The sequence below is a fragment of the Podarcis gaigeae genome (assembly GCF_964106915.1).
Source record: "Podarcis gaigeae genome assembly, chromosome: 15".
Lineage (NCBI taxonomy): Eukaryota > Metazoa > Chordata > Lepidosauria > Squamata > Lacertidae > Podarcis > Podarcis gaigeae.
Genome location: NC_139692.1, coordinates 3,895,250 through 3,922,410, shown reverse-complemented (window position 1 = coordinate 3,922,410; position 27,161 = coordinate 3,895,250). Strand labels below are relative to the sequence as shown.

At 40.3% G+C, this 27,161-nt stretch overlaps 1 protein-coding gene across 9 annotated transcripts; it reads right to left on the bottom strand.

Moving 5' to 3' along the window:
* On the bottom strand, positions 1-27,085 carry CDCA2 (cell division cycle associated 2). Of its 9 annotated transcripts, none has more exons than XM_083713490.1 (16): positions 26,640-27,085; positions 26,202-26,334; positions 16,541-17,008; positions 14,418-14,545; positions 13,405-13,519; positions 12,096-12,280; positions 10,683-10,767; positions 9,377-9,564; positions 9,123-9,198; positions 8,798-8,916; positions 8,570-8,633; positions 7,785-7,855; positions 7,228-7,338; positions 6,116-6,293; positions 3,887-4,713; positions 1-1,480 (listed from the first exon to the last, which is right to left on the bottom strand). In XM_083713490.1, the coding sequence occupies exons 3-15, from the start codon at positions 16,929-16,931 to the stop codon at positions 3,914-3,916; spliced, it is 2,511 nt and encodes an 836-aa protein (XP_083569616.1). In that variant the 5' UTR covers positions 16,932-17,008; positions 26,202-26,334; positions 26,640-27,085; the 3' UTR covers positions 1-1,480; positions 3,887-3,913. The 9 variants fall into 9 exon arrangements, with proteins under 9 accessions (XP_083569616.1, XP_083569612.1, XP_083569611.1 ...); XM_083713486.1 differs by having other exon boundaries at positions 27,019-27,036; XM_083713485.1 differs by having other exon boundaries at positions 26,202-26,375; positions 26,722-26,939.
* Between the last annotated feature and the right edge of the window lie 76 nt (positions 27,086-27,161).

Here is a 27,161-nt window from a genome sequence, read left to right as displayed (position 1 = left end):
CCATTTTAAAAGATGAAATTTATTTAATTCTTACCCCATAGTATCAATAAAATGCTCTAGATTGGTTTTTTTGTCCTAATGTTTTTGTAAGCTAACCTCCACTTCACACAACCAATTAAAGTAAACTGAAACTGCAACCACTTTAAAAAAAACAATCCTGAACAGGCAAAAATCAAAGGAGGGATATAAGAAAAAAATCAAAGGAGGGATATAAGAAATCTCTGAAGGCTTTAAGAAATAATTATGTCCGTACTGCTATGACATTTTTGAACCTCTAGAACCTTAGGTAAACAGTTTCTTGGGCCACAGCTTGAGACAGATCTGCTATGCCTCATACTCCTGATCTTATCACATGCAAATGGGCATTCAAAGTCACTCTTCTTCCATGGATCTAGAGAAACCACAAGTTCCCATGAGGCTGAAGTTGGTTCAGGAACAGACAACACATTTTACCTCATCCTTCTGCTGAAATGTATTTGGCACCTTGTGACCGAATTGCAATACCCTTACATTAATCAGTGGGAGAAAAATTGTGCACCTGGATGGTACAGAGGATTGGGGGTTGAGAATCGGGAAGGAGTGGAAAGGAATTGCCATGGATAATCAAATTACTCCCAGATTCTTGCATTTATATTCATAGACAAGAAGCATCTATCCTTACCTTTTACAGGATATCCACTACATTTTGCACAACAGCCATGGGGTAAGAACAAGATTGAGGTTCCAATGTATTTTAATGACACATTATGAAAATAAAAACTTTACTTCTACAAAAATTTGTTGCACACTTCAAACATAATAAAATCATTTCAGGTGGACATTTTTCTACTTCATGTTTGCGAACAAGAATCAATGCCTACTAAGCCTTTTAAAGTAAAAAATTTAAGCTTATATAGGTTTATATTCTTAATGCAATAATAATGTACAGTACAAGAAGAGACACTCCTAATGCATAGGTAAAAACACACACAACAGCACAATAAAGAATTCTTAATATTTTCAAGCATTTCATTCTATTTTACAACAAATTCCAATCTATAGCAAAATACAATCCTCCACACAGAAATAACTTTGTCAGGTTCATGTATGGAAAATGAGAAGCATCTGTACAAGACCACATGGGAAGAACAAGAACTGTGACACTGTTCCATGGAAACTACATGAAATAGTGACAGAGTGAATTAAACCATGTACTTATATTTCTCCCATGGAAACCAAAGGGGCTTGAAAAGACTTCAAACTGGTTGGATTAGACAATGTAGCAAATTAGTTACAACTAATTTCCATTAATTTTAAAATAACTAAGTTGAATACTAGTTTAAAATGGATCAGGCCCGTAGCATTTTATTTTTTAAAATGTTTCTGACGTGTCTTAAAGATCGAGCTATATAGTACACAAAACAAAAGGCAACCTTATAAAATATGCTCATTTGTAAGTTATGCCATACTGCCCTCTTCTGATACACACAGGATACGGTCTCTGAAAAGAGAAAATGTGATACATTACTTTGTTTCTAGAAAGAAACATGATGCCCATTTAAAAGTTTAAAAATGCTAGAGAAGAATAAAATATACGGAATGAAATTTTGAAAAAACCAAGGAGTCAAGCCATTAGAAAGGGCAATGGGATTCAACTATATAGCATGCTCTGAGTCTTTTCAGCTTTCTTGTTATCCTTGGCTAGCAGGGGTTACAAGGACCTATTCTCTCTTGAGCTGTCAGATGTTGCCACAAACACCAACAAGGCAAAAGGCACAAAACTGACTAACACACTCCTAGACAGTGATGAAACTGATAAGCAGAGGGTCCTTATGAAGGACTGGACATCAGCACTCCTGGTAAAAGTGAAGGTATTTGCAGAGCTATTCGCTGACAGCACAAATATTGCTTGGAGAGCACTGTAATTACATCTGGATAACCAAGAATATGTCTGGAGAGATCGGATTATGAATGGAGCAAGGTTTGGAAGAAACTTCCTGTGAAGTCAGTATCTGTTTGAATTCAAGAGACCACACTTAAGATTTTCTTTAGATGGCAATGGAAAGCTTTCCCACTTGGTGAGCATGGGACTCTTTTATATCTATTGTGCGAGTGTGCCTTAGGAAGGATCCATCCAAAATGGGATATAGTGTTCTCTGAGTATTTAACAAAACATAGGAATGTGGTTAGAGGACAGGTTAGAATCATAGAATCATAGAGTTGGAAGAGACCACAAGGGCCATCGAGTCCAACCCCCTGCCATGATTGATTTAAACAGGTTAAACATGATTGATTTGTTATCACCCAATTTCCGTTTATCAGACCAGTAATGGGTCCAGCAGTTAAAGTGGTTACACCACGTGCTGTAGAGGGGGAAATCTTTGGGAAAAGACAGGAGTTAAACTCTACACAAACCTGGAGCGGAGCCCCTAAGACAGTTGGATGGGATATTGTACACCTCCTTCCGGTAACTACTGCAGCCATTTGCCAAAAGGCCTAGGAGCCGCTCCTGAAGCATAGATGGCCACAAGATTGAGCAGGTCTCCTGCTTCAAATACCTGGGGGGGGGGGGTGGTCTTCCATTCTGGGGACTATGCTTGCTGCTGAAATTGCTCAGAGAAGCTCATCAGAAATTCTTAATTTTTTAAAAAACAAGGTGTCAGTGTCATTATATACCAGCAGCACTTAAATTATTTGAAGCCAAGCCAATAGCACAACTTCTCTATGGTGCCCAGTTGGGTCCCTTTTCCAATTCTGCACCACTAGAACTTGTGCAATCCAAATTTCTAAGGTCAGTCCTTCAAGTCCCAAAATGGGTCTCTAATGCTACTCTGAGACTAGAGACAGGCTTCACAAAAGTGGAGGCTAGACTGTGGGAGACCATACTCAATTATTGGCTTAAACTATCTTTATTTCCCCGTGGCCTTGCCCCACTAACTATGAAAGATGATTTTCAATCCACATGGAAATAGGCAGTGGCAACTAAAATCTTTTATATATCAGCCTTTTTATGCTCTTCCACACCCGTCCAATGCTCCTATCCCTTTTTAGTTTCTTTTAGCTGCTTCTAATTTCTTATAGACTTTTATATTCAACTTCTGTTTTAATACCTTTTACCTTTCCAAAACGCTTTTCAGTTTTTAAATGACTGTATCCCACCCTTTTATGCTGGTTGATGACCATAATAAAGATTTGGATTGTAAATACAATGAAGTTCACTAGCCCTCCCAATGCCTTCTTAGCCTACAACTCAGTCCACTAATGCTTGGCAGTAAGCTCAATTAAAACACAGCAGGAGTAAACATGCATAGGATTGCACTGTAAATGTCATAAATGAAACTATGTTGGTTTCAACGCTTCCATCATCGTCTACCATCACTAGCCAAGGAGGTCAGCTTTCTGGCTGTGCCCCAGTGGGCAGTCTGACATTTAGGGACTCCAAAAGCCAACAGTGGGTGGGGTTTACAAGCTTTATGCTGTCATAAACCATATCTTTATATTTCCAATTACTTCTGAAAAGAACCTCCATCATTTGAATTTCCCTATTTTTGATTTTACATCAACCCACCTCCCTCAAAGTTCTCTATCGTATTGTTTTTTAATTGTATTTGTATTAGGTTAATTTATAGTAATTTATCACATTATAATTTGAATTCTATGGAAAGCTAATTGTAATGCACTATAAAAAATAAAAGCAAGAAAATACAATTAAATATAATATAGCATCTAGCATAGTGCATTAGAATTGCTACAACTTGCAGAAAAATTGTAAGTGGTCCACAAAGACCATCAGCAGTTTTCAAGTGGTCCATGGGGGAAAAGTTTGGGAACCACTGATGTAAATCAACCAGCACATATAAACACTGTTTTGGCTTATATTCACTGAAGTGAAATCATAAATGTTCACCTTTCTAAAGGCACTTTAGTCTGACTCTCAAATAATTTTCTGATTTATGAGATCCTTTTGGTAGCAGCGATCACTTTTGTAGCCAAGGCTTCTTCTTCTGTTTCTCTGGTTGTGCAAGGTGGCATTTTGGTTTTCTTCAAGACTCGGCACACTGATGCTCTTCCTCCTGGATTCAGAAGGGCCCATTGCAACTGGGGTTTTCTTCTGCCCTTCCTTCATTGGCAAGAGCATTTGGTCCCCAGTCCCTTGCTTTGGATGAAGTGGCTCCACTTCTTCTGGACAACGGGAGGTGGACTTTCGTTTCCAGGCTTTGCCAGCAGAACCCAGGATAGCTTGGCCTAGGACATTATCATCAGGCATCTGAATCCAGGCAAGCCCATCATTTTCCGCATCTTTAAGCAGTCTCATGCTACGTCTCACCCTTTTTTTATTACTTCTGGTTACACTCCTGAAAGATTCCTCTATAGAACACTGTAAATTATCTAGGAGTTCAGAGTCATTTACTGTCCAAGGAGGCAGTTTGTTCACATTATCTCTAGGAACACTGGGGTTGTTTCCAGGTGCTTTAGACTCAAAATCCTCAACACTTGGGAAATAGCAGCTCTTCGGTTTCTCAGGAGAGCTCTTTTCAAGTGGGTTCCAAGGAAGAAGAATATCTTTCATATCATTTGTAGCCATGTCAAGAAGCTGCGAGGATGAGCCAGATACAGGTAAAGCATCTTCCGTCACAAGATTGAGGCTGGAATGCAGACAGCTGTTGTCCTTACTACTACTATCTTGTATGTTAGGTTGGTTTTCTGCATTCAGGACACTAGAGCTGGAATCATCTAAGATAATAAAGTTTCAATTAGAAAAGAAACTCGATTCTGTTTTAATCATCAGGTGTAAGGCAAAGACATAATACCAAACGGCTAAGAATACATAAAGTATGGTTAAGGGATGGTTTGGCATGAGAAATCACAGGCATGGTTTTGAACTGCCTCTGGAGGTGACTGCACAAAACCATGCAGTTTTAAACTATGGACAGCACAAACAGTAGCTCTGCATGATGTCTGAACAGTAAAGCGCTTTTCACAGGTCTTACTATTTTGAAGTCAGTGATATGCATTTTGTTCTAATGTTCATGAAATGAAGAACTAACAAGTATTTTTTCAATGTATTATTTCTATCATGCAACAGCAAGTTATCACTCTGCTTTATAAAACATTTTTAAAAGAAAAGCCTGACTAGCTTTTCAGGTACCTTTTAACTGAATAACTTTTCAAAGAAATGCCTGCAGCAAATGATATTATAGTTTGAAGTGTTGTTTATTCTGTTATTTTTTACTCCAAGAAAATCCTAAATAGGATTACCCTAAATAGAACCCAATAAGGCAGACATGTCTGTACAATATAAATAATGTGACCCCATTGAAATCCCAAGATGAAATTTTGCAGGTAGCTCTTAGAAATATTAAATAATCAACACAATTTTTGAACTTTTAAAACATATTTTTAAATCACTTTTTAAAATTTTCAATTTTGTAGCTTACATTTAAAATTTAAAGTAAGTCCATCATGTTACATATCATCCCAATCCAATCCATATCATATTAAAGCCCACAAAATTCTGAAGAGATTGGTGTTTTTAGTTTTGATGTATCTCAATTCTGGGCTGAGCTTTAAGGTTTTGTGTTAAGGTCAAAGTTGTCAATTTTTTGACATTTCAAACCCTCATTAACTCACAAACAGGATGAGATAAAAAATAAAATTTTAGATTTAAATTAGTTCTGATCATTCAACAAGTGTACAAAATATTAAGAAAATTGGATGACATGAGATAAAAAAGTTGGATCACTTGATATGGAATGACCCGAAAGTAAAACAGTGGCCAATATTTGTAGGATTTATTTTTGGTCTTCCAAAAGACTTTGTACTTCTTTCCTGAAATATTCTCTTGGACCAATTTCTCTGCTTACTCTACCTCTTACTTAGCTGCTTTGATGCCACAAAAAAGGGCCAGGCTATTAAATGCTAAATGAGACTTTAGATTCAAATGTCAAGGTCTGCTAGTAATTTTTGGCCTAGCCATTAAGAAGATTTTAAGTGACACCCTCAGAAGACTGTGCCGTTTCAGAACCTCCTGATAGAAACAAAAAACCCTGCTGTCAGCATGCAAAACTAATTAAAATGAACTCTAAATCAGCTACTAATTACAGAAAACAGAAAAGCAAACAACAGTTTTACATACCGAAGATAGAAACTTCTGACTTTGGTGTGCTTTGATAAGATGACATAAAAGAGAAATCTTCTGTCATCTCTGGAATTGGGCTCAAGAGAGGTTTCTTTGAAACAGTTTGTCGCTCCCCATACAATGCTTTTTCCTTCTTTTTCCTTCTCCTCTTTCCAAAAACCTTGCTTCTGACAGCCTGGTGATATTTAAAAGACACAATGGAACACTCCTTCTCCTGACAGATAATCATTCACCTTTAACTTTACCTTAAGGGACGTGGGTGGTGCTGTGGTCTAAACCCATGAGTCTTGGGCTTGCCAATCAGAAGGTCGGCAGTTTGAATCCCCGCGATGGGGTGAGCTCCCATTGCTCTGTCCCAGCTCCTGCCAACCTAGCAGTTTGAAAGCACGCCCAAAAGCGGCGGGAAGATAAACGGTGTTTCCGTGTGCTGCTCTGATTTCGGTATTCCGTTGCACCAGAAGCGGCTTAGTCATGCTGGCCACATGACCCGGAAAAACTGTCTGAGGACAAATGCCAACTCCCTCGGCCTGTAAAGTGAGATGAGCACTGCAAACCCAATCGTCTGCGACTGGACTTAACGGTCAGGAGTCCCTTCACTTTTACGTGTACTAGTGAGAACTACACTGAACGAGGGTCGACAACACAGCACCCATGAAAATAATTAATAACCATGACACTGAAAATAAAATAAATAACTACCCTTGAAAAGTGAACAATAACATCTGAAAATTCTGCTAGAAACTAAGCTTCTAATTTTTTTGCTGGGCCACATGTAGGCTGAGCAAACTCCCTTTCCAACATTAACCCTGATTGGATACCAGCTTCCCTCCCTTCCATTCAGAAAGGGCACAGGAGAGAAGAGGGGACAGTTTTGACTAAGTGCACAGTGGCTAAAACATTTTCTTGTTTTCTTTGTGTGTGTAGGAGAATACTGAGTAACACTGAGTTCACGCCTTCACAGCTGGGCTAGGATTCCACCAATGCAAAGAATGCTGCTTATAGGACACACTTACAGTAAGTGGCTTAAAAGTCTGTTTTTAAAAACAAACAATCTGTAGCCTATTTTTAAAGCGTATGGGAGCGGTTAGTTTTAAACCTGTGTAACTTACTGTTCTCTTTTCAGCCGATTTCGTTGCTGCTTCTGCCTTTTGGAATTTGGTGGATTTTGGGAGGGGTTTTTTTGTAGGGTTAAGAGCTATTTCTTCTGCTTTGTTGATAGACTGGAAGGAAAAACCAATTTTAAAAAGTCAAGAGGCTGCTATACTACAAAAATTACATAGGGCAATGTGTATTTAAAAAATGCAAAGTAGTATTAGGCAGCTACAAAACTTAAAAGAAAATTCTCATTTCACTGATAATTTTCTCTGCCAGTTTTTTTCAATTATGCAAGAGATATTAATTTATTACACATTCTAAAAGTAACTAGCATGTACAAAATAGCTGATGGAGGACTGAAAAACATTTCTCTGTAAATTCACAGGTGTGAGTTTATCAAATCTAAACAAAGTGTTTTACACTGTTCAACATTAAAATATACCTGAGTGATGTATGATATACAACAAATTATGAAATTATCAAGCACATAATAAAAAAGCAATATATTCACTTACTGCAATGTTAGTTCTTAAGAAAGAGTAACTCTGTGCTGATAAAGGAATAAACCCACCTTCCTTTTAGCAGATGACCTGGTGGTTCTAGTGGAAGTTGCCTGGAATGCCAGAGAACTATTTTTTGTTTCTAAAAATGAGAAAAAGACTCAAATTACATCTGCAGGCTTGACCCTATAGCTCAGCCACACTGATAGCTTGCTGCATATGCAGCAATGGGCTCCTTCAAAAAGTTTTAACAAGTAATTCAAACCTTTTCTGTTAGAATCCTTCCAGTGCTCATGCATTTATTATACACAAGGACTATGTTCTTAGGCATTTATTTTCTACTGAAAATATCCCAAGTCTATATCAACACGGTAATATACACTTAGGAAGTGTTGCATTTAATATTGGTGGGTCAGAACTAACTGGTGATCTCCAGTGTTTATCAGACTCAAGAGCAGATCAAATGAAATCAATTAATTTCAGTGGATCCATTCTGAGTATGACTTAGTTGGATATTCCCAATAATCTGGCAGCCTCACATTGTTTTTTTAGTTTACCATTTATTGTCAAGACTGTCATGGTGTGGAAAATGCTTCACCCTAGTTGTGTCCCACACCCCATCAGTAATATCTGTAAATGGAAACCTCACGAACCTATCAAATTACATAATTCCTTCACACAAAGTATTGCTCCTCTCCATGAGCCAGCAACATGGCATGAGGTTCATATTTAACATTCTGCTGTAACACAAAACCACAGAGTGGCAACTCTTAAATTTCAGTGGTAATGTGTAATACATGAATTAACTCATGATGGTGAATAATTCAACTGTAAGAATACAGGAACAGAACTTCACCTTCCAGATCAGAGTTTACAGCATATTCAGAAGTGGATACATCAGGTGATTGTTGAAGAAGCTCCTGTAATCCAAAAGTAAAATTACAAACATGCTTTACAATAAAATGCAAATGTGTACAGTGCTAAATATGGCAAGAGAAGGGTTAATCCAGACAGATATCTGAACATTCCTGCTTCAAATATATAAAAATGGCACAACACAAAAAAAAGTGTGAAGCCAACTTACATCAACATAATCAAAGTTTGGCTGGGACGAGGGCTGCTTGTCAGGACTTTTGATAGAACTTTTTTCTCTTGAACCTGATGCACTGAACATGGCTTCTCTTCGTCTACGTAACGGACGATCTACAGAAAGGTGTCAAATATGTCAGATTCTAGATCATTGCTGCATATCTTCATTTCTGTAATATTACTTGTACAAGATGAACGTTCAAGCTGTGTTGACAGATTCCTAAATAGTTTCATGCAACCAAGTTCAATTCATGTCTAAGGACTTAGGAATAAGTTTGAGTTCATGGTAGAGGGGTGGGAAGAGAGAAAGCATTTCAAACCTATTTGCAGTGTTTCAAAGTTTTTGCAATCTGGGAGCACTTCACTTCCTTCCTCCGTCCTTTTATCAAGATGTCCCTATAAAAGAGTAGTGTTATCTATCTTCAGCTGCTGAATGGGTTTTCGTAGGTGGTCTGTTCTGTTTATGAAATCTAAACAAATGTTGACTTTCAAATATGTTTAGGTTTTCCCAATTTTAATTATTTTGCTACACACACAAAGCTTATACTACACAAATGATGGTCATATAACCAACCTTCATGTCTTCTGTGAATGTAGTTACTGGCATTTTCTTCAAAGCAGAATGAAGAGAATTAGAAGGCAATTGTTCTTTTTGTATGGGGGTAATGGGTGGCTTGTTTCCATCAAATATTTCCAAGCTCCATTTTTCTGCAAATCTAACTTTCTTACAGCTTTGATTAGATGTAGCATTGCTGCTTAATTCTGCAGTTTTAAAAAAAAGTGGGGAGGAGACGAGTAAACTACAAACTATTTGTATTGCTAAAATATATTCAATAATTCTACTGTGTACATGTGTATGTGGCCATGTGAAAAATTCTCTCTAGGATATACTAGTAGAACATTGGGCGGGGGGAAAGAGAGCATGTTTCTTACAAATCTAGTAATATCACATCTGAGTCAACAGCAACACTGAAGCAGTATTTTCATGAAAGGCTACCCAACCCACACCAAAGGATCTTTCTTCACAGCAGTGAAACTGACAAGTTTGATTTTGGTTCAGGGGGATGATATAGATCCAATTCTATGCTTGCCAGAAAGACTTTCCAAGGGGTGTGTGGCAGCATTAAGCCAATGATTTTTCAAGACCTTACTGCACTATGTACAGTATTGCTAAGATATTGTGAGCATTTCTTATGTGCTAAAATTGCCTACAATTTTCTTGTGTACTTCCCTATTTTAAAAAGGATTAAGCCTGCAATTCTATACATGTAAGTGTCACTGAACTAAATGAGACTTTTTTCCATGCACAAGGGAGCAAGGAAAGATAACTGATTTTTACTTTATCAAGAACCATCATATTTTTATTTTTATGTGAAAACAATACTTAGTGACTTGTGATTTTAGCTGGATTTAATTTTAGTTTTCAACTACCAACACTGTATCAAACCATCACAAAACAGATGGGAATCATATGTAAAGACACCCCTCCAGTGGCTTTTTGTTCCATATTTCAAGAACTTCCCAAAATTTTTATAAAACCATCTATTTGATAAGCATAGTTGTTAAGCATCATTTCCTGGTAAGGTACGCTACTATCTTTCAGAACGTCGCTTAATATACTTACTTGCATATTTGATCAGAAATAACAGTTTTAGATTACAATTTAAGAATTACATCCCACCCTTTGTTTTTTATGATTATGATTATTAATCAGGGCAGCTTAAAGCTATTAAACCTTCCACTGCACTATTGCTATTGTCTTGTACAATATATATCAAAGTTACGATTTTAGTTCTATTTTCAAACATCACATTCAAAAAGAAAACACTTACACGTTTTTGTTTTAATAAAGCCTTAATAACATGGATGTTAGTACTCACCACACACAGCCTTTGACTTATCTGGCGTTGCTTCCAAAGGGATGCATCCAGATTCCCTAGTATCTGCCTGCAAGACTGGAATAACCTAGGAACAGCAGGGGATATTTGAAATGTCAATTTTTAAAGGACACATCACTTAGTTTACACAAGCCTCATAGTGTAAACTTGGTTTACCATGCCTAATACTTGACATTGTTTAGGAATTCTAAGAAACCAAAATCAGGCTTCCCGTTCTGGTCTGTGGCAATGGCAACGCCCCTCCCACTTGTGGGAGAGATTCTGTCAGATATGGAGGGGAGTAACCTGAGGCAGAGTTGCTTTCTGGACCCCCTCAAGGGTATCAAGAGGAAAGAAAAAAGGGGCCACAGTTGGAAAAAGGTTGAGAAACACTGTAGATGACCAAATACAGACAACATTCAAAAGCTTGGGATACAAGCTGCCCAGAGTGGCTGGGGAAACTCAGCCAGATGGGCGGGGTATAAAATAATAATAATAATAATAATAATAATAATAATAATAATAATAATAATACATGCATATCAAAAAATGTTTTAGAAGGAAAATGGGGGTGAAATGGAGGTGGGACACAGACCATGGAGACTGCTGAGGCATCAACCAAACCACTGGTTTTGTCCAAGCATGAGCTAGTTTTCAGCAAAACACATCAAAAGCTGGAAGAGGAGTCATGGAGAAGGCATCATTACCTCCACTCCTGTGAAGAATAATGCGCCTTTTATCTAGCTTCAGTAGGGGAGAAGAGCCAGATCTTGCTGCTTTTGTGGAGTCCACAAAAGGAAAAATGCAGAATTTTCAACCTCTCTGGCAAAATTCCACATGAGAGAAACAGATTACAGCTGCTACAGCGGCAAAACCCATGAGACAGAGAAGGTTCCCCAAAATACAGGGTCTCAGAAGCTTCTTCACAGCAAAGAAAGAAAACTCTCTTTGGCTTTGAGAAGGTAGGAGACAATGCAATTTTTACAAAGCAGCTATCATCTTCTCTGCTCTGAGAAAAATTGTGGTGGAATGGTTTGGAAGAAAACAATATCTTTTTCTGGCTGGTTTATATTGTGGCTTTCACCCCACCAGAAATTCCAAGTTCAGATAATTGGAATTGAAGCTATCAGTATACAAGTTGAAAAAGAACTTCAGAGATAAATGTTTCTATGTACTCCTCAGAGATAAATGTTTCTAAAAACATCTAGACACTACTTCAAAATATTTTCTTCTCTTGTCAGTAGAAGTTCAAAGAAAATACTTACCTCCTAGTATTTTATGGGAAATATTGTGAATAGCCTGAGGCTCTTGATAGTGCTTTCAATTTTATTTATTTAGAATGAGAGACATAGCTAGAGAGGGAATTTAATGTCACCAGTTTCAACACACACACAAACAGAGAAAGTGAAAGAATACCTTAGAAACAGCAGTAGTGCTGATAATGAGATGTTTCTGTAATGAAGATACAGTACTGTCGCCTTGAATATCAGCTGGGGTTCTTCCTCTACCGACAGATTTCCAGTGTCGATTTTCCTCAAAATCCTTACATTCTGATAGGCCCACTTTAGATTGCTCATGCAGACTTGTGTCAGTTTTCATAGCTGCATTTAATTCATTTATATTATTTATTTAAAAGCATTTGTATACTGTTTTCCAGGTATATACCGTATTTTTCCGTGTATAACACACTCCCGTGTATAAGATGCCCCCTATTCTTGGGGACTCAAAATTAAGAAAATACACTCAGCACTATCTGTGTATAAGACGACCCCAATTTTTAAACATTAACATAAAAAAACCTAGTCTTATAAACGAAAAAGTACAGTAACCTCCCAAAGTGGTTTACAAGATTTCTGGCAGTTATTTCAAGCAGATGAGATAAAATATTGATGAAGACACTCGATACATCTTACTGAAAACTAACTATCTAAAAAGTACCATATTAGCCTGAATATAAACCTCATTTTCCCCCCCAAATTCCGACCATGAAAAGCTAAAGTGCGACTTAAATTTGTGACCTTACAAAAATTGGCTTTTATGATATCGCTGCTGAATCACATACGGTAAAAAAGGGGGGAAGCAATCTTTTATTGCCGATTTGTGAGCTTGAGACTGTTCATTTGCCATTTATGGGTGTGAGCGCCTGTGAAATTGTAGCAATTGAAGAGCAATTTGCGATTTTAGTGACTGTACAGTAACATTTGTAGGCTTGCAAGATCAATGGCTTAAATTGGCTTGGAGTTACAATTACAGTGGTACCTCGGGTTAAGTACTTAATTCGTTCCGGAGGTCTGTTCTTAACCTGAAACTGTTCTTAACCTGAAGCACCACTTTAGCTAATGGGGTCTCCTGCTGCCGCAGCACCGGCGGAACATAATTTCTGTTCTCATCCTGAAGAAACGTTCTTAACCTGAAGCACTATTTCTGGGTTAGCGGAGTCTGTAACCTGAAGCGTATGTAACCCGAGGTACCACTGTATACCAACCACAGTGATTTTCAGCCTGTAACCCAATTTTAAGGGAGAAGCTTATAGTCAGGTATTGTCTTTTTTTCTTTTTCCCCTTTTAATTTTTAAGGTGTGGCTTATTTGCAGGTGTGGCTTATATTCAGGCCAATATGGTATTTGGTTTGAATTACGGAATTTAAGTTGCTTTCTTGGACTTGTTTGTTACGTTCAATAGCAAATATACATAATATAGGCTGAGCTTCGATTTTCCTTACTTACAGCTGCCAGTTATATGGACTGCACTTTCCTTGGATTCCTCAAGTGGTTTAAAGGAAAACTGGAAGGCAGCTATCTTGTCCTTTAGCCAAGTGTTTCGACATTGAAGAGGACTAGCCTGTTCAAAGATACCAGAAAAAAAATCCAAACAATTTCACCATAGAAACAAATGTCTGTCTCACAGAACAGCCTTGCTTTTCTTCCATATCAATCATAAAGGAAATGTCAAGTTTAATTGCACCTAAATTATATTTCCTACATTGATTACCAGTTCTGACAATCCAAAGGCTTTTATCATGTTGCACATGAAGTGTACTTTGCACATTGTTTTCATTGTACGTGTTTTATAATTTTTAAAGTGAATGTAAGTATTTTAAGAAATGGTTATTCAATTATGGCTTCCACCTGAAGAAGGGTGTGTGTGTCTTATTTGTAACAACCCATGCAATTTAACCCAATTTCCTCTGTCACCCACCTCAAAAAAAAAACTAATTTAGCATGGCAAATCATAATTTAATTTTGTTGTGCTTCATTATATTTGACCTGGATATGGTCACTTTTTATTCTCAGATTTTTAAAATCTCTTTGTTTAAACCCATAGGCCACAACAATTCAGTAACATACTTAAAAAATAATAAACATGATTTCCGTACAGGAACACTGACCCTCCCTATGCATTAGTGCCTCCAGGACTCAAGGTGACAGTGAGGAGTCCAAGCTCAACTTGGACCTGGGAAGGAGGCACTCCCATCTGTCATCAGACAAAACCCAGCCCCTGAGGCAGAGGCAGGATGGGTGCTGAGCAAAAGTTTGAGCTGATTATCAAAGCTATGCTTTTGGCCCCTGCTATGGGCATCCATCAAAACTCTATGAAACCCAGCACCCTCTTTGTTTGGTCCCAGAGGCAGCATCTACTTCACTGCTGTAAAGCAGACTTTAGAAATGGATGTACATTCTTTGCAAACATCTGCAATTAACTGCTTCCATGTCCACATTATAGATTACAACACACCTACCAGAGTATCTTGCTTCTTTGTTCTCTTTTGGTGAGCAATGTATTGGATAAGAGAATTATTTTCTGGAGATCCCCGCACTCCAATCGTAGACCGCCGTCTAAATTTTTTTAACAGGTTTTCTGAGTCCCCTAAAACAAAATGCAATCTATTATTGAACATTCAATGAATAGGGAAGGAAGCTCAAGTGTCAAGTCAGTGGTTCCCACATCTTTCTGTTCCATAGATCACATAAAAATTGCTGAGGGTCTTGGCAGACAAATTCATGCCCCCCCCCCCCCGCCTGTTGCAGTAATTTTAATTCCCTATCTTACTTGGTGTCTCTCAACAATATCATGTCAGGGCTGTTTAAGAGGAATGGCTTCTATTGCTTCAAGGGGTGGTCATTCAAGGGAGCACCATGCACCTGATTCTATGGAGAGGTAAGCTTCACCAAAATCAGTGGTAGACATGCATAGGGCTGCAGTCTCAGAAGCTAGATCCCACGCACCTTAGATCAAAAGGTAGTCTGTATTTTATATGGTACTTACTTGCAAGCACTGTGGTTCACAGCCTGGAAAACTTTATTGGTTTTATCCCTACTTACCTGGCGTCTCTCAACAAGACCACTCACATTGAGAATTTCCAGGCTGTTGAGGAGGAAAGGAGGCTTCTACTTCTAGGGTGGGGGACATTAAGGATGGAGGGAAGGAAAGGAAGGGAAGCGTGACGGGTATTAAGAGGGGAATGACAGCACTTGTGATAGAAACGAAGGTCTGTCAAGCCCTCACTTGTCTGACTGGCTCCACACCTGGACCGACCCTTGGCATGCATGCACAAACAGCCAGAAAAAGCACAGGAAAGGCCCTCAGAACTGACATCAATCCTGACAAGAACACTGGCTACCTGCCTTCTGTATCTGGGTAAAATACAGAGAAGGACAACAGAAATGCTGATTTCTTTGCTATATGAAAGAGAAACAACATATAGTGCATAGCCCAGGCTTAGATAACAATAGAGCAGCACAGCCACTGTCTCTTCAAAGACACGTCACCAGTATAAAGCTCACAAACCACTCCTTTGGGAACCTCTGCTCCAAGTCTTTCCAAGCAACAATGACAGTGTACTGTACCTTCATTTCCAGAGCCGCTTAAAAGTTGAAGACTGCCTTCTTTACAAGTAAGCAAACATTTTACTCCTTCACATCCTCTTTCAAAAAACAAAACAAAAAACCCCCCAATTTTCTTTATTTATATCTCTACCGAAAAAACAGTAGATAAAATAACACATTACAGAAAAAAATGCAAATTTTTACTGGCCTTGGCAGCCATAACAAAACCTGTCATTCTAGATTCAGGTAGGTAGCCATGTTGGTCTGACGCTGTTGAAATAAATAATAAAAAAATTGTCCAGTAGCACCTTATAGACCAACTAAATTTGTTCAGGTATAAGCTTTCATGTGCATGCACACTTCTTCAGATTACCCTGTGATTATCATGGATATTGCTCTTTTTCTGAAGCGGGGGGCTCTTTGCTATGGTATCACCTTGTGTTTGGAGTGCTTCCATAACTCTGTTGTGGGAGAAAATTTCAGTGCAATTACAGGAGTAGGTATCACCTGCAACTGGTAGTGGGAAAGGGGCTTGACCCTGCTCCAAGATTTAGTGCGGAAGAGCAGCAAGAGAATCTTTGAGCACATTGGCTCAAATTATTTGTTAGAACATAGGAACCCAGCTAAATCATGCTCATCATGGCAGAGAGGGACGCCCACCATGAGATAAGTTTGTTTATAGACTCCTGGCATGTGTGTGCATGCATGCATACATGCACAGTTCCAAAGAATTTTTGTGACAAATGCCTGTCACCTGAACCTTTTCAGACCCAGTACCCATCCTTCAACCTAGACATGCATTTATGGATCAATTTTTTAAAGTTCTTACCTTATAACTGAATGGTAGCAGCGCTGCTGTTGCAACCAACCTTAGAGCAGGCCATGGCAAAAACTGGGTCCTGACCCACCAGAAGACGGCCAATGTCCTAACAATTCATGCCTACCATTTACATATTTCTAGTAGTGTAAATGATTCAGAATGCTACATGTACAAGGAACATTGCATAAAAATATTTCTGACCTCCTCAATCCTTACCTTTATTTTGTTTCGTAAATGACTTTGGTGTGATTCCAAAATCAGCTGCTGTAAGAGCAGAAAAGTCTACAGAAGGTGAAGCATAGCTGCTTGATATTCCATAAGTTGAATCAAAACCATTCTTGTTTGGTGTCAAATAGTCTGTATCCCCCAAGGTGGTGGGGTGATCCTCTACCAGATGGCTTCCTGCATTGCTGTACATGGTAGACATGTCTACTGTTAGAGCATCTGATGAACAACTGTCTGCCTTCTTTGTACTGTCAATGCAGTTTTCAAGCCCCAAATGTAGGTTGGTTTGCACATTAGAACATTCAGAAAGCACCTTCCTATTACTCCGAGTTTCCATTGGAAAAGTCTTTACGGCCTTTGATTTATAGGTGATGCAAATCATTCCTTTGCTGGAAACACAGATTCTGTCTCCAAACCACAACTTCTGCACCAAGATACCATTGCAAAGCCGGAGCTCTCCTGTTTTTGAGACAAAAGCAAGATATTAGCCAATTCCATGCTGGAATGAGGACTCAAAATAGTGTCTGATGTGAGGGCTCAGAGACTGGGGTGGCGGATGAGATTCAGACCTTAATGAGGAATCCGATACAACAACAGATGTCTCTAACAGAAAAGCCTCATTCAGTGCCCCAACCCAGCCAAACAAGTGCCTGTTTGCTTGCCCAATCCCAGGACTCTTAACTGCTTGTCAAGCACCTGCCCCACTCTTCAAAAGGAAGGCCTAGCTGTGAGTGTGCCATGTGTTGGATGCTTAGCCATGTATCTTACCTAGTATTTTACCTGCTAAATCTTGTAATGTAGTTTGTCTTATGTAGCAATCTGATCTGAGCATTAAAGACTTTGGTAGAACAAGAACTGGAGTTCTTTGTCTGGTGGGTAGGGGTTCAGGATACAAATACATGCATGCCTCTTCAAAAGTCAGTCAGTCGAGAATTTAATAATAATAATAATATTTTTTTTATTTATACCCCGCCCTCCCCAGCCAAGGCCGGGCTCAGAGCGGCTTACAAGCAATAATAAAAACAAGATGAATGATTACAACTTAAAACCAAAAATAAAATACAACATTAAAATAATGGAACATTAAAATATTAAAATGTAGCCTCATCGCAGGAGGAGAAGGAAAAGAAAGAAAAAAAAGAGAGAGAGGGAGGGAATCAAATTGGCTCCAAGCCAAAGGCCGGGCGGAACAACTCTGTCTTACAGGCCCTTCGGAAAGAAATCAGATCCTGCAGGGCCCTGGTCTCATGAGGCAGAGCGTTCCACCAGGCCGGAGCCAGAGTTGAAAAGGCCCTGGCTCTGTTTGAAGCCAATCTAACTTCTTTAGGGCCTGGGACCACTAGGGTGTGTTATTTATGGACCTTGAGGCTCTCCGTGGGGCATACCAGGAGAGGCGGTCCCGTAGGTACGCGGGTCCTAGGCCGTGAAGGGCTTTAAAGGTCAAAAGCAGCACCTTAAATCTGACCCTGTACTCCACCAGGAGCCAGTGCAGCTTGAAAAGCACTGGGTGAATATGCTCCCATGGCAGAGACCCCGTGAGGAGCCTCGCTGCAGCATTCTGTACCCGCTGGAGTTTCTGGGACAGCTTCAAGGGCAGCCCCGCATAGAGCGAATTACAGTAGTCAAGCCTGGAGATGACCGTCGCATGGATCACTGTGGCCAGGTCGGGGCGGGAAAGGTAAGGGACCAACTGCTTGATGCGGTTTAAAGCTTACCCCCCAACCAAATGTGAAAAGAATAGTGGCCTTTATAAATTAAAGCTGTGAATATATGCACACTTCTCTGGGAGTAAGCCCCACTGAATGCATAGAGCTCAGAACTAAAACACACATTCAAAGCACACAATCACAATAACACATGCATCTTACACACACAGAAATAAATCCCACTGACAACCATAAGGTTTACTTCAGAGTGAGGATGCAGCCTGCAGGCTTACTTTTCTGGGTGCAAACCCCATTTGAATACTGTGGTACTTACTTCAGAGTAATTACATGCTAACCCTTCATCCCCAAGTGTGGAAAGAAAACCAGCTTCTAATGCATCTGTTAAAAGCTGCAGTCCTGGAAGTAAGCCCCACTGAGTTTTCTGAATGCTTTAGTTCATAATAAACCTAGGCAAGGCTTATAATACATAACTGCAACCCTTGAATTTTGTTTCTTTGTTATTAAATTCTACTTAAGCTAATGGAAAAATATAGTTATAGATGGGGGGGGGCACTAAACCCTAGAAATAAATGGTAGGATTTTGATGATTTGGGATGTGAAGGAAGAAATGGAAACTGAAGAGGAATTCCTGTGCTAGCCTAGACAAAACCTGGCCAAGCTAGGGCCATTAAGAAACAAAACACAGCCACTGAAAATGCAAGAGAACTTGCATTGATCACTTCCGGAGGCGGCGCGAACGGTAGTGGCTGCCCTTTCCTAACCGGGAGAGGGAAGCTACGCTGGAAAAGGGTCGTCCGCTACGGCGAAGCGGAGACCCATTCTGGAAAACCGCAGGCAGCGGAAGCCTGCGGTCTCGGGACCCGGCGGGCGCCAGGAGCTACCCCCGAAACGCTGAGGGAACCCCGTAAGGGGCTCCGGATCGCAGAGGGGGTAGCGGCGCTGTGGGTCTATGCGCATTCAGCGGAGCGAAGCCGCGCTGCCGTTGCCGGTGAGCGCCGACCTTTCTTCCTTCAACACAAGATTCTAAAACGTAACAACCCGTGAGTAATTGAGGACTTTACTAAATTTCGGGACTAAAAATATTGAAAATAAGCTGAAAGCGGAGAGACGAGGAAAAGGAAGTCCGTCTTCCGCAGCCATTGACTTTTAAAGCAAAGAGCAGGAGGAGTGGAGGCATAGAGAGAACTTTTGACAGCTCAGATTGAGCACCCGCAGAAATTACTTTTAATCCCTTTAAAGACTGTAAGCAATTGATTTTTGGACTTTTATTAGGACTTATATACTCTCTTCTTTGTGGATTACAATTCTATTTAAGAAGCCCAGGTGTCAGAACTGCCTGAGCAGTAGAACTGTCAGACTGCAAATTTGGATACATTCTATTTAAACTTTGAGACAGTCTGAGGGAGTTCAGAATGGTTACGTTCTTGCATTATGGAACTCCAGTAAGCACAACTTGAAATATTGTGGCAAACCTAAAACCAACTCTGCTAAAACTACTTTTGTGAAGATCCCTAAGTATTGGTTCAGATTTCGTATGTGGAATGGACTCTTCTTCCTAGGACATTTTATGCTCCCCCTAGAGGATTGAGGATTTATAACAAAAACATTGTTTTACTTTCTATTTCCCGGCCCTCTGTTTGATTGCTACCACCTGGGCCGTAGTTTTCCCATGGGAACAACTCAGCTTGACCTTGACTGCTAGATAACTTTGGAATGAGTGGCGCAAAAAGAAAGGGATTAAGAACCAGACAAACAACTCTGACAACCGTAACTGCAGCCTCACAAGCACGCAGATCATCTGTGCCCACTTTGCCCTCGGAGGAAAAAGCTACCTCCCTGTCACAGGCAGGGGAGGAAGAAACTGAGGATTTACAACTAGAAGAGATGGCTTCAGGAGGATCTGGTTCTGTATTAGAGAGAATTCTTGAGAAATTGGAGTCTTTGGACAGGAAAGTTGACCAACAAACTGCGAAAATTGACCTTAATACAGAAACTTTAAACAAATTATCTGGGCAAGTTGCACAGAATGCACAAGCAATCGGACAACTGAAGGAGGCTGCAGGTGAAAATCAGAAACTGGCCGAAGAGACCAGCCAAAGAGTGGGAGAGTTGGAAAAAGAAGTAAGGCCGCTCAGTAAGCAGGTTGGGGAACACCAGACCTACCTCTCCATGTTGGAACTTCGGAACAGGGAGATTAATTTAAGGATAAGATCGATACCAGAAGTGGAAGAAGGTAATCTAGCTGAGTTTCTGACCAAAGAATTCTCCAAGTTCTGGGGTCTAGAGGAGGAAGACTTTAAAATTGTGTCAGCCTTCAGACTTGGAAGACTCACAAAGAGAGAAAAGCCCAGAGACTGTTTGATTACGTTGAGATCAAAGGAGGAAAGGGACAAGATTTTGGGCCTGCACTACGGAAGCTCCCTGAACATTTCGGACAAAAGAATTGAGATTTTTAAGGACATTCCTAAACAGCTGTTGGATCTTAGATCTGAATATTTGGACTTAGTAAAACTGCTGAGAAGCAACTCAATCATCTTTAGGTGGGACTTTCCCCAAGGATTATCTTTTACCTTTAGAGGGAAGAAGATTAAAATTAGAACTTTGGAAGATAGGGATAAGTTTTTGACTGCCTACGGAGAGGACCTTCATAAAGGACTTGAACTACCCTCAGGGCCTGAACCACCACAGGTGCCTGTACCTCAGAACCCTGAAGACTCACAGAACAAAATACCATCCCAAGGAAACTAAACAGATCCATCCAGGATGTCTCTGCAACTTTTAAGTTGGAATATAAATGGCTGCAACAGCCCGGAAAAAAGGAAGAAAATCTTTCACATATTAAAAAAGGAGCAACTAGACATTACTTGTTTACAAGAAACACATGTGACTAGGCTCCACAGAAAAATATTGGTAAATAAAAGGTTAGGCCAAGAATTTATATCTTCGGACTCAGTTAAGAAGAGAGGAGTGGTGATATATGCAAAGGAGAGCCTCTCACCAAAATTTCTATTTAAAGATGAACATGGAAGAATTTTGGCAATTGAAATACAGCACCAAGGAGAGAAAATTTTGATATTAGGAATTTACGCTCCAAATGAAGGGAAATCAGAATTCTACAAGAAGTTGCATGAGATTATGCTGGATTATCTGGACTATGATAACATCATCATGATGGGAGATATGAATGGGATCGTTTCAACGAACATGGATAGGTCACAAAGCCAAAAGGTTACTAAAGATGGCAGACTACCAAAGACCTTTTTTGAAATGACAGACAACATGGACTGGATTGATATATGGAGGACAAAGAACCCCTTGGGGAAAGAAGGAACATTTTTCTCTGAAGCCCAACTGACTTGGACAAGAATTGACCAAATATGGATTTCTAGAGGTCTGGCTCCTAAGGTGAAGAAAGTGGAAATCTGCCCAAAGACCTGCTCCGATCATAACGCGTTGAAAATGGACATGACATTATTACCAACCGGCTCCTTTAGATGGAAGATGAATGACAATTTGTTTAGAGATCAGGAGATTATCAAGAAGGCCAAAAAAACAATAAAGGACTATTTTGAGATAAATTTGAACACTGCTGTGGAAAAAAGAACAATCTGGGACGCAAGCAAAGCTGTGATGAGAGGGTTCTTGATACAACAGAACGCCATAAAGAAAAGACTACAAAATGAGAAAAAGGATAAGATTTTGGGGAAAATTAAAGAGTTAGAGAAGAAACTAAGAGTAAACCCGAAGTCACAGCCGATCTTGAGAGAAATTAAACTTCATCAGGCACAATATTCCAAACTGATAAATCAGGAAATAGAATGGAAGATTAAATCAATGAAACAAAAAACATTTGAATCGGCTAATAAATGTGGGAAACTGCTGGCTTGGCAGTTGAAGAAAAGACAAAAGCTGAACATAGTAACAAATTTGGAAATAGAAGGAAGGAATATTCAGAACCCGGTGGAAATTAGAAAATGTTTCCAGAAATATTTTAAGAAATTATACACTCAAGGGCCACAAAAGGAGGAAGAGATTGCAAAATTTTTGGAGAAAAATGGACTTAAAAAACTATCACAAGAAAATAGATCACTCCTGAATAGTAAAATAACACGATTAGAGATAGAACAGGCCATTCAGAATATGAAGTTGGGCAAGTCTCCAGGGCCAGATGGCTTGACCTCCAAGTACTATAAGATATTAAGTGACTATTTGATTCAACCACTGATGGAGGTCAGCAATGAAATTATGGAGGGAAAGAAGGCGCCTGAATCGTGGAAGGAAGCTTTTATCACATTGATACCAAAATCAGAAACTGAAAAGACACAACTTAAGAACTACCGTCCCATTTCCCTTTTAAATGTGGATTACAAAATATTTGCCGACGTTTTGGCAGGAAGACTCAAAAGAGTTTTAAATGAGACAATTCATAAAGACCAGGCAGGCTTTCTCCCAGGAAGACATTTGTTTGCTAATACAAGGAATATTATTGACATTTTGGAACTTTTGCAAACAAATATCAACACTAAAGCAGTTCTAATTTTTATAGACGCGGAGAAGGCCTTCGATAACATTTCTTGGAAATTTATGAAGGGGAATTTAAAAGAAATGGGAGTGGGGCGGGGTTTTGAAAATGGGATTGACGCGATTTACTCAGAACAGAAGGCAAAATTGATAGTCAACAATGTGGTTACAGAAGAGTTTAAGATTGAAAAAGGGACACGACAAGGCTGCCCGATTTCCCCCTTGCTGTTTATTTCTGTCCTGGAGGTGCTCTTGAACTTGATTAGAGGGGACCGGTTGGTGCAAGGGATTCAGATCGGAGCGAAACAATATAAACTTAAAGCTTTTGCAGATGACCTTGTTTTGACATTGCAAGAGCCAGAATCTAGCACAAAAAGAGTGTTACAATTGATTCAGGACTTTGGTCGGGTAGCGGGCTTTAAACTAAACAAACAGAAAACTAAGGTGTTGGGAAAAAACTTGACAGATGCAGAGTCAGAACGGTTTCAGAGAGAAACAGAACTAACTGTGGTTAAAAAAGTAAAGTACCTAGGGGTAAACATAACAGCAAAAAATCTGAGTCTATTTAAGGACAATTATGAAAAATGTTGGTCTGAAATTAAGAGAGACTTGGACAGTTGGTCAAAATTGAAGCTTTCTTTGTTAGGCCGAATTGCTGCTATTAAGATGAATGTATTGCCTAAGATGTTGTTTTTGTTTCAAACATTGCAAATTGTGGATAAGACGGAGTGCTTCAGGAAGTGGCAGAGAGATATTTCTAAATTTGTCTGGCAGGGCAAAAAGCCCAGAATTAAGTTTAAGATATTAACTGATGCGAAAGAAAGAGGGGGCTTTGCCCTGCCAGACTTAAGGTTGTACTACGAAGCCGCAGCTTTCTGCTGGCTAAAAGACTGGCTACTTCTAGAGGACACTGATGTGTTAGATTTAGAAGGTTTTAACAATGCATTTGGTTGGCATGCATACCTATGGTATGACAAAGCTAAGATCAATAAGGCCTTTAAGAACCATATTGTCAGGAAAGCAGTGTTTAATGTCTGGACAAAATACAAAGACCTATTGGAAAATAAAACTCCAAGATGGCTATCACCTCTGGAGGCTAAGGCCCGAAAAAGACCCAATATGGAGGCCAAATGGCCGAAATATTGGGAAATAATAGAGAAAGAGGGCAATAATTGGAAATTGCAGAGTTTGGAAAAAATGAAAGACAAAGTGCGAGACTGGTTACATTACGCTCAGATTCAAGAAACTTTTAAAAAGGATAAAAAGTTAGGATTCCAGGTGGAGAAATCGAAGTTGGAAACAGAATTGTTAGAACCTAAGACTAAAGTACTCTCAAGAATGTATAACTTGCTGTTGAAATGGAATACACAAGATGAAATGGTTAAGTCGGCCATGATAAAGTGGGCACAGGATATTGGGCATAATATTATGTTTGAGGATTGGGAAAGGTTGTGGACCACGGGGATGAACTTCACGGCATGTAATGCTCTGAAGGAAAATGTAATGAAAATGATATATAGGTGGTACATGACCCCTGTTAAACTAGCCAAAATATGCCATGTGCCAGACAATAAATGTTGGAAATGCAAGGAAAATGAAGGAACATTCTTTCACCTCTGGTGGACTTGTCCCAGGGTGAAGGTCTTCTGGGAAATGATATATAATGAGCTGAAAAAGGTATTTAAGTATACCTTCCTTAAGAAACCAGAGGCCTTCCTCCTGGGCATTGTCGGCCAGATGGTGCCAAAGAAGGACCGAACATTCTTTTTGTACGCAACAGCAGCAGCAAGGATACTTATCGCCAAGAAGTGGAAAACTCAAGATCTACCCACTCTGGAAGAATGGCAGATGCAGCTGATGGACTATATGCAACTGGCTGAGATGACTGGCAGAATTCGAGACCTGGGAGAAGAGAGGGTTGAAGAAGATTGGAGGAAATTTAAGACTTATTTACAAAAATATTGTGATTTGGTGGAAAGTTAAGTAGGATGTTTGATCATAAATAATTGGCCACCACAAAATCGGATCGGAATGGGATGTAAAGTGAGATTAAGAGAAATTAATTTACAGAGGATTATATTTAAATAAGTGGTTATAAAATTTGCAAATTAGATGATAAATTGCATGGAAAAAATCTATGATGATGAAAATGGCAGCGGGAGATGTGAGGAAGTCCAAAGAAGTTATGAAACTCTGTTGAGATAAAAGAAAGGTTGTTTATCTTTGTACTTTATTTTGTAAAAACCCCTAATAAAAAATTTATTAAAAAAAAAAAAAATGAAAATGCAAGAGAACTGTCCCGTCCCCCACCCCCCCCAAAGTAAGTACAGAGACAGGGGTTTGGAAGGTTGCCAGGGTAACTGTGTGTTTGAGGTTACAGGAAAAGGGAGCTTGGTAGCAAGGGGTTCTGGGAAGGAGAAAGAAGGTCTGGGATCCATATGTATGCAGGCTGGCTGCAGATATGCTGTACTGCTGTGGGGTACCAGCCCCTCTTGAAATGACTGTGCTCTAAGATATGGACTCCCTTCATGCAGACCAAAGATGTAAATAGGTGAATAAACCGTATTTCTTAAAGCTACAACAGTCTCTGCCTCAAACTAGGACCAGAGGCTCTGGGTGAATGCCTAGAACCCCATGGGCTCTTGCCATCATGTGGCGGAGGCACATAACTTTTGTAACAGTATATTGTTGAATGCCACCCTAATCTCCAAGTAGTGCAAGATTCCAGGCACTTACGCAGGATTTGATTTCCTCAGAATGAGGGACAGCGAAGACTGTGGTGTCTTTTGGGTATATGGTTTATTTACGCACACAGGCGGCAACAATTTTGCATTTGAGTTCTGTTCCTAGCACCCACGTGCATTAACAGTGTGCATATAAGTGAAGCCCAGAACAGTGTCCCCTGCCCCGTTCTGCCGCCTTCTAGGTCCAAATGGACCCGCCCATCAGCAATCATGCCTCAGTTGGATGTGCCTAAAATGTTTGATGCCTGCACTGTATATACATCCTGAGCCTCCAATGGAGGGGCTGATAACATTAACACCCTGAGAGGGTCTTGCTTCTCTCATAGCCTCAGCCTTGGATTCCCGCAGAAATCAGGCATGGCGTTGTGTCCCAGCTGCCCAGATCAAAGCCTTGCTTCTAGCTTCTACCTCAATTCTGGCCTTTACTCTTTCTAGCCACCAGCGAGTTGAGGTAGGGAGGCCTGCCCATTTGCTATCTGGCAAAGAGTAACTTCCTTAATAAACCATACTTGAGAGAGCCATTACCTCCCCAGGAAACTAGAATTGAATCCGTCCTGGATCCAGGAATCAGAAGGGGACTCGGACACACTGCCTGTCTCCCCAGAGTCCTAACCAGTGCTTTTCTTCTAGAAAATAGGGCGCCGGTACTGCATACCACTGAGTACCCCAGAAAGAAAGGGAAAACTGATCATAACTAGAACTATATAGACATATACATACCATGTATCCGCCAAGAAGCAATACTTCAGGACTATTTTGTTTCTGACCAGATCCCAGAGATCCACCAACCACAGCTTCGAATTAACGAATCGGGAGCCAGGGAATTTTGTTTGTTGGGAGTCTGACAGTTCTCCTGCACAGAAATAAACTCCTGGTTACCCCCTTTGCTTGGAGCTATATAATAGGGGGCAGAAAGTGGGGAGTGGAGAGGATCGTTTAGCTGCTGCTGCCACTGAAACAATTTGGGAATGACACATCGACTGCAGTCACCCAGTAGATCCCGATCACCCCAGTAGATCTCGATCTTGCTCCCCACCCCGCCAAAATTCAAAACTACTCAAGGAGCTCCATTTGCAGCACCACAGCAGAGACGCGTTACTCCGGATTAATTAATTGAGAGAGCTAATAAGGGGCCCCTGCATTTCCCGGTCCCTTTACCTCCACTTCCCCTCAACTGCTGCCCAGTTCGAGGCAGGCCGAGCGGCCTCAGCGGCGCCTCAGCGGCTCCCCAACAACCGACCTGCTCTTGCCTCGCGCGCCCCATTCAAACCGACGAACAGGGCGAACCACGTATCCCTCCGCCGTCACCACACACTCTCCGCCTCCTTTTCTCTCCCGTCTCGGGTTGCAGCCGCGCTCCAGCCTCAGGCGAGAGGACGTAAGGAGCTGTCTGAGGGTCTCCTCAGCCCCCGCAGGCCAGAAACCGTCCGTATCTCGGGAACTATTTTCTTCCCCCTCCCCTCCCGCCGCGCGGCGGAAGCTTTAAACGCTTAGTAAAGTTAATGGTGGAAAAGTAGGTACGGTCGTGTTTGCACACCACGTGGTATTAGCTTTGCCAATCGGGAGCCACGTTCGCAACTCCTGTATATGAAAAGCTAAAAATCCTGAGGCCTCCTGCTCAGGGCGTGGTGCCCCGCCCCTCTCGTCCTCTCCCGCCTTTGATAGGTTCCTACTCGAGAC

What these genes read in the sequence shown, in the direction of transcription:
- CDCA2 (XM_083713482.1), bottom strand. Translation starts at nt 26,745, where the DNA reads ATGGGGCGCGCGAGGCAAGAGCAGGTCGGTTGTTGGGGAGCCGCTGAG. An exon ending in CAAAGAAGCAAGATACTCTG is followed by an intron (nt 13,520 to 14,417) that starts GTAGGTGTGTTG and finishes ATCTTTGAACAG; the next exon opens with GCTAGTCCTCTTCAATGTCG. An exon ending in GCACTACTGCTGTTTCTAAG is followed by an intron (nt 10,768 to 12,095) that starts GTATTCTTTCAC and finishes TGCTGTTCCTAG; the next exon opens with GTTATTCCAGTCTTGCAGGC.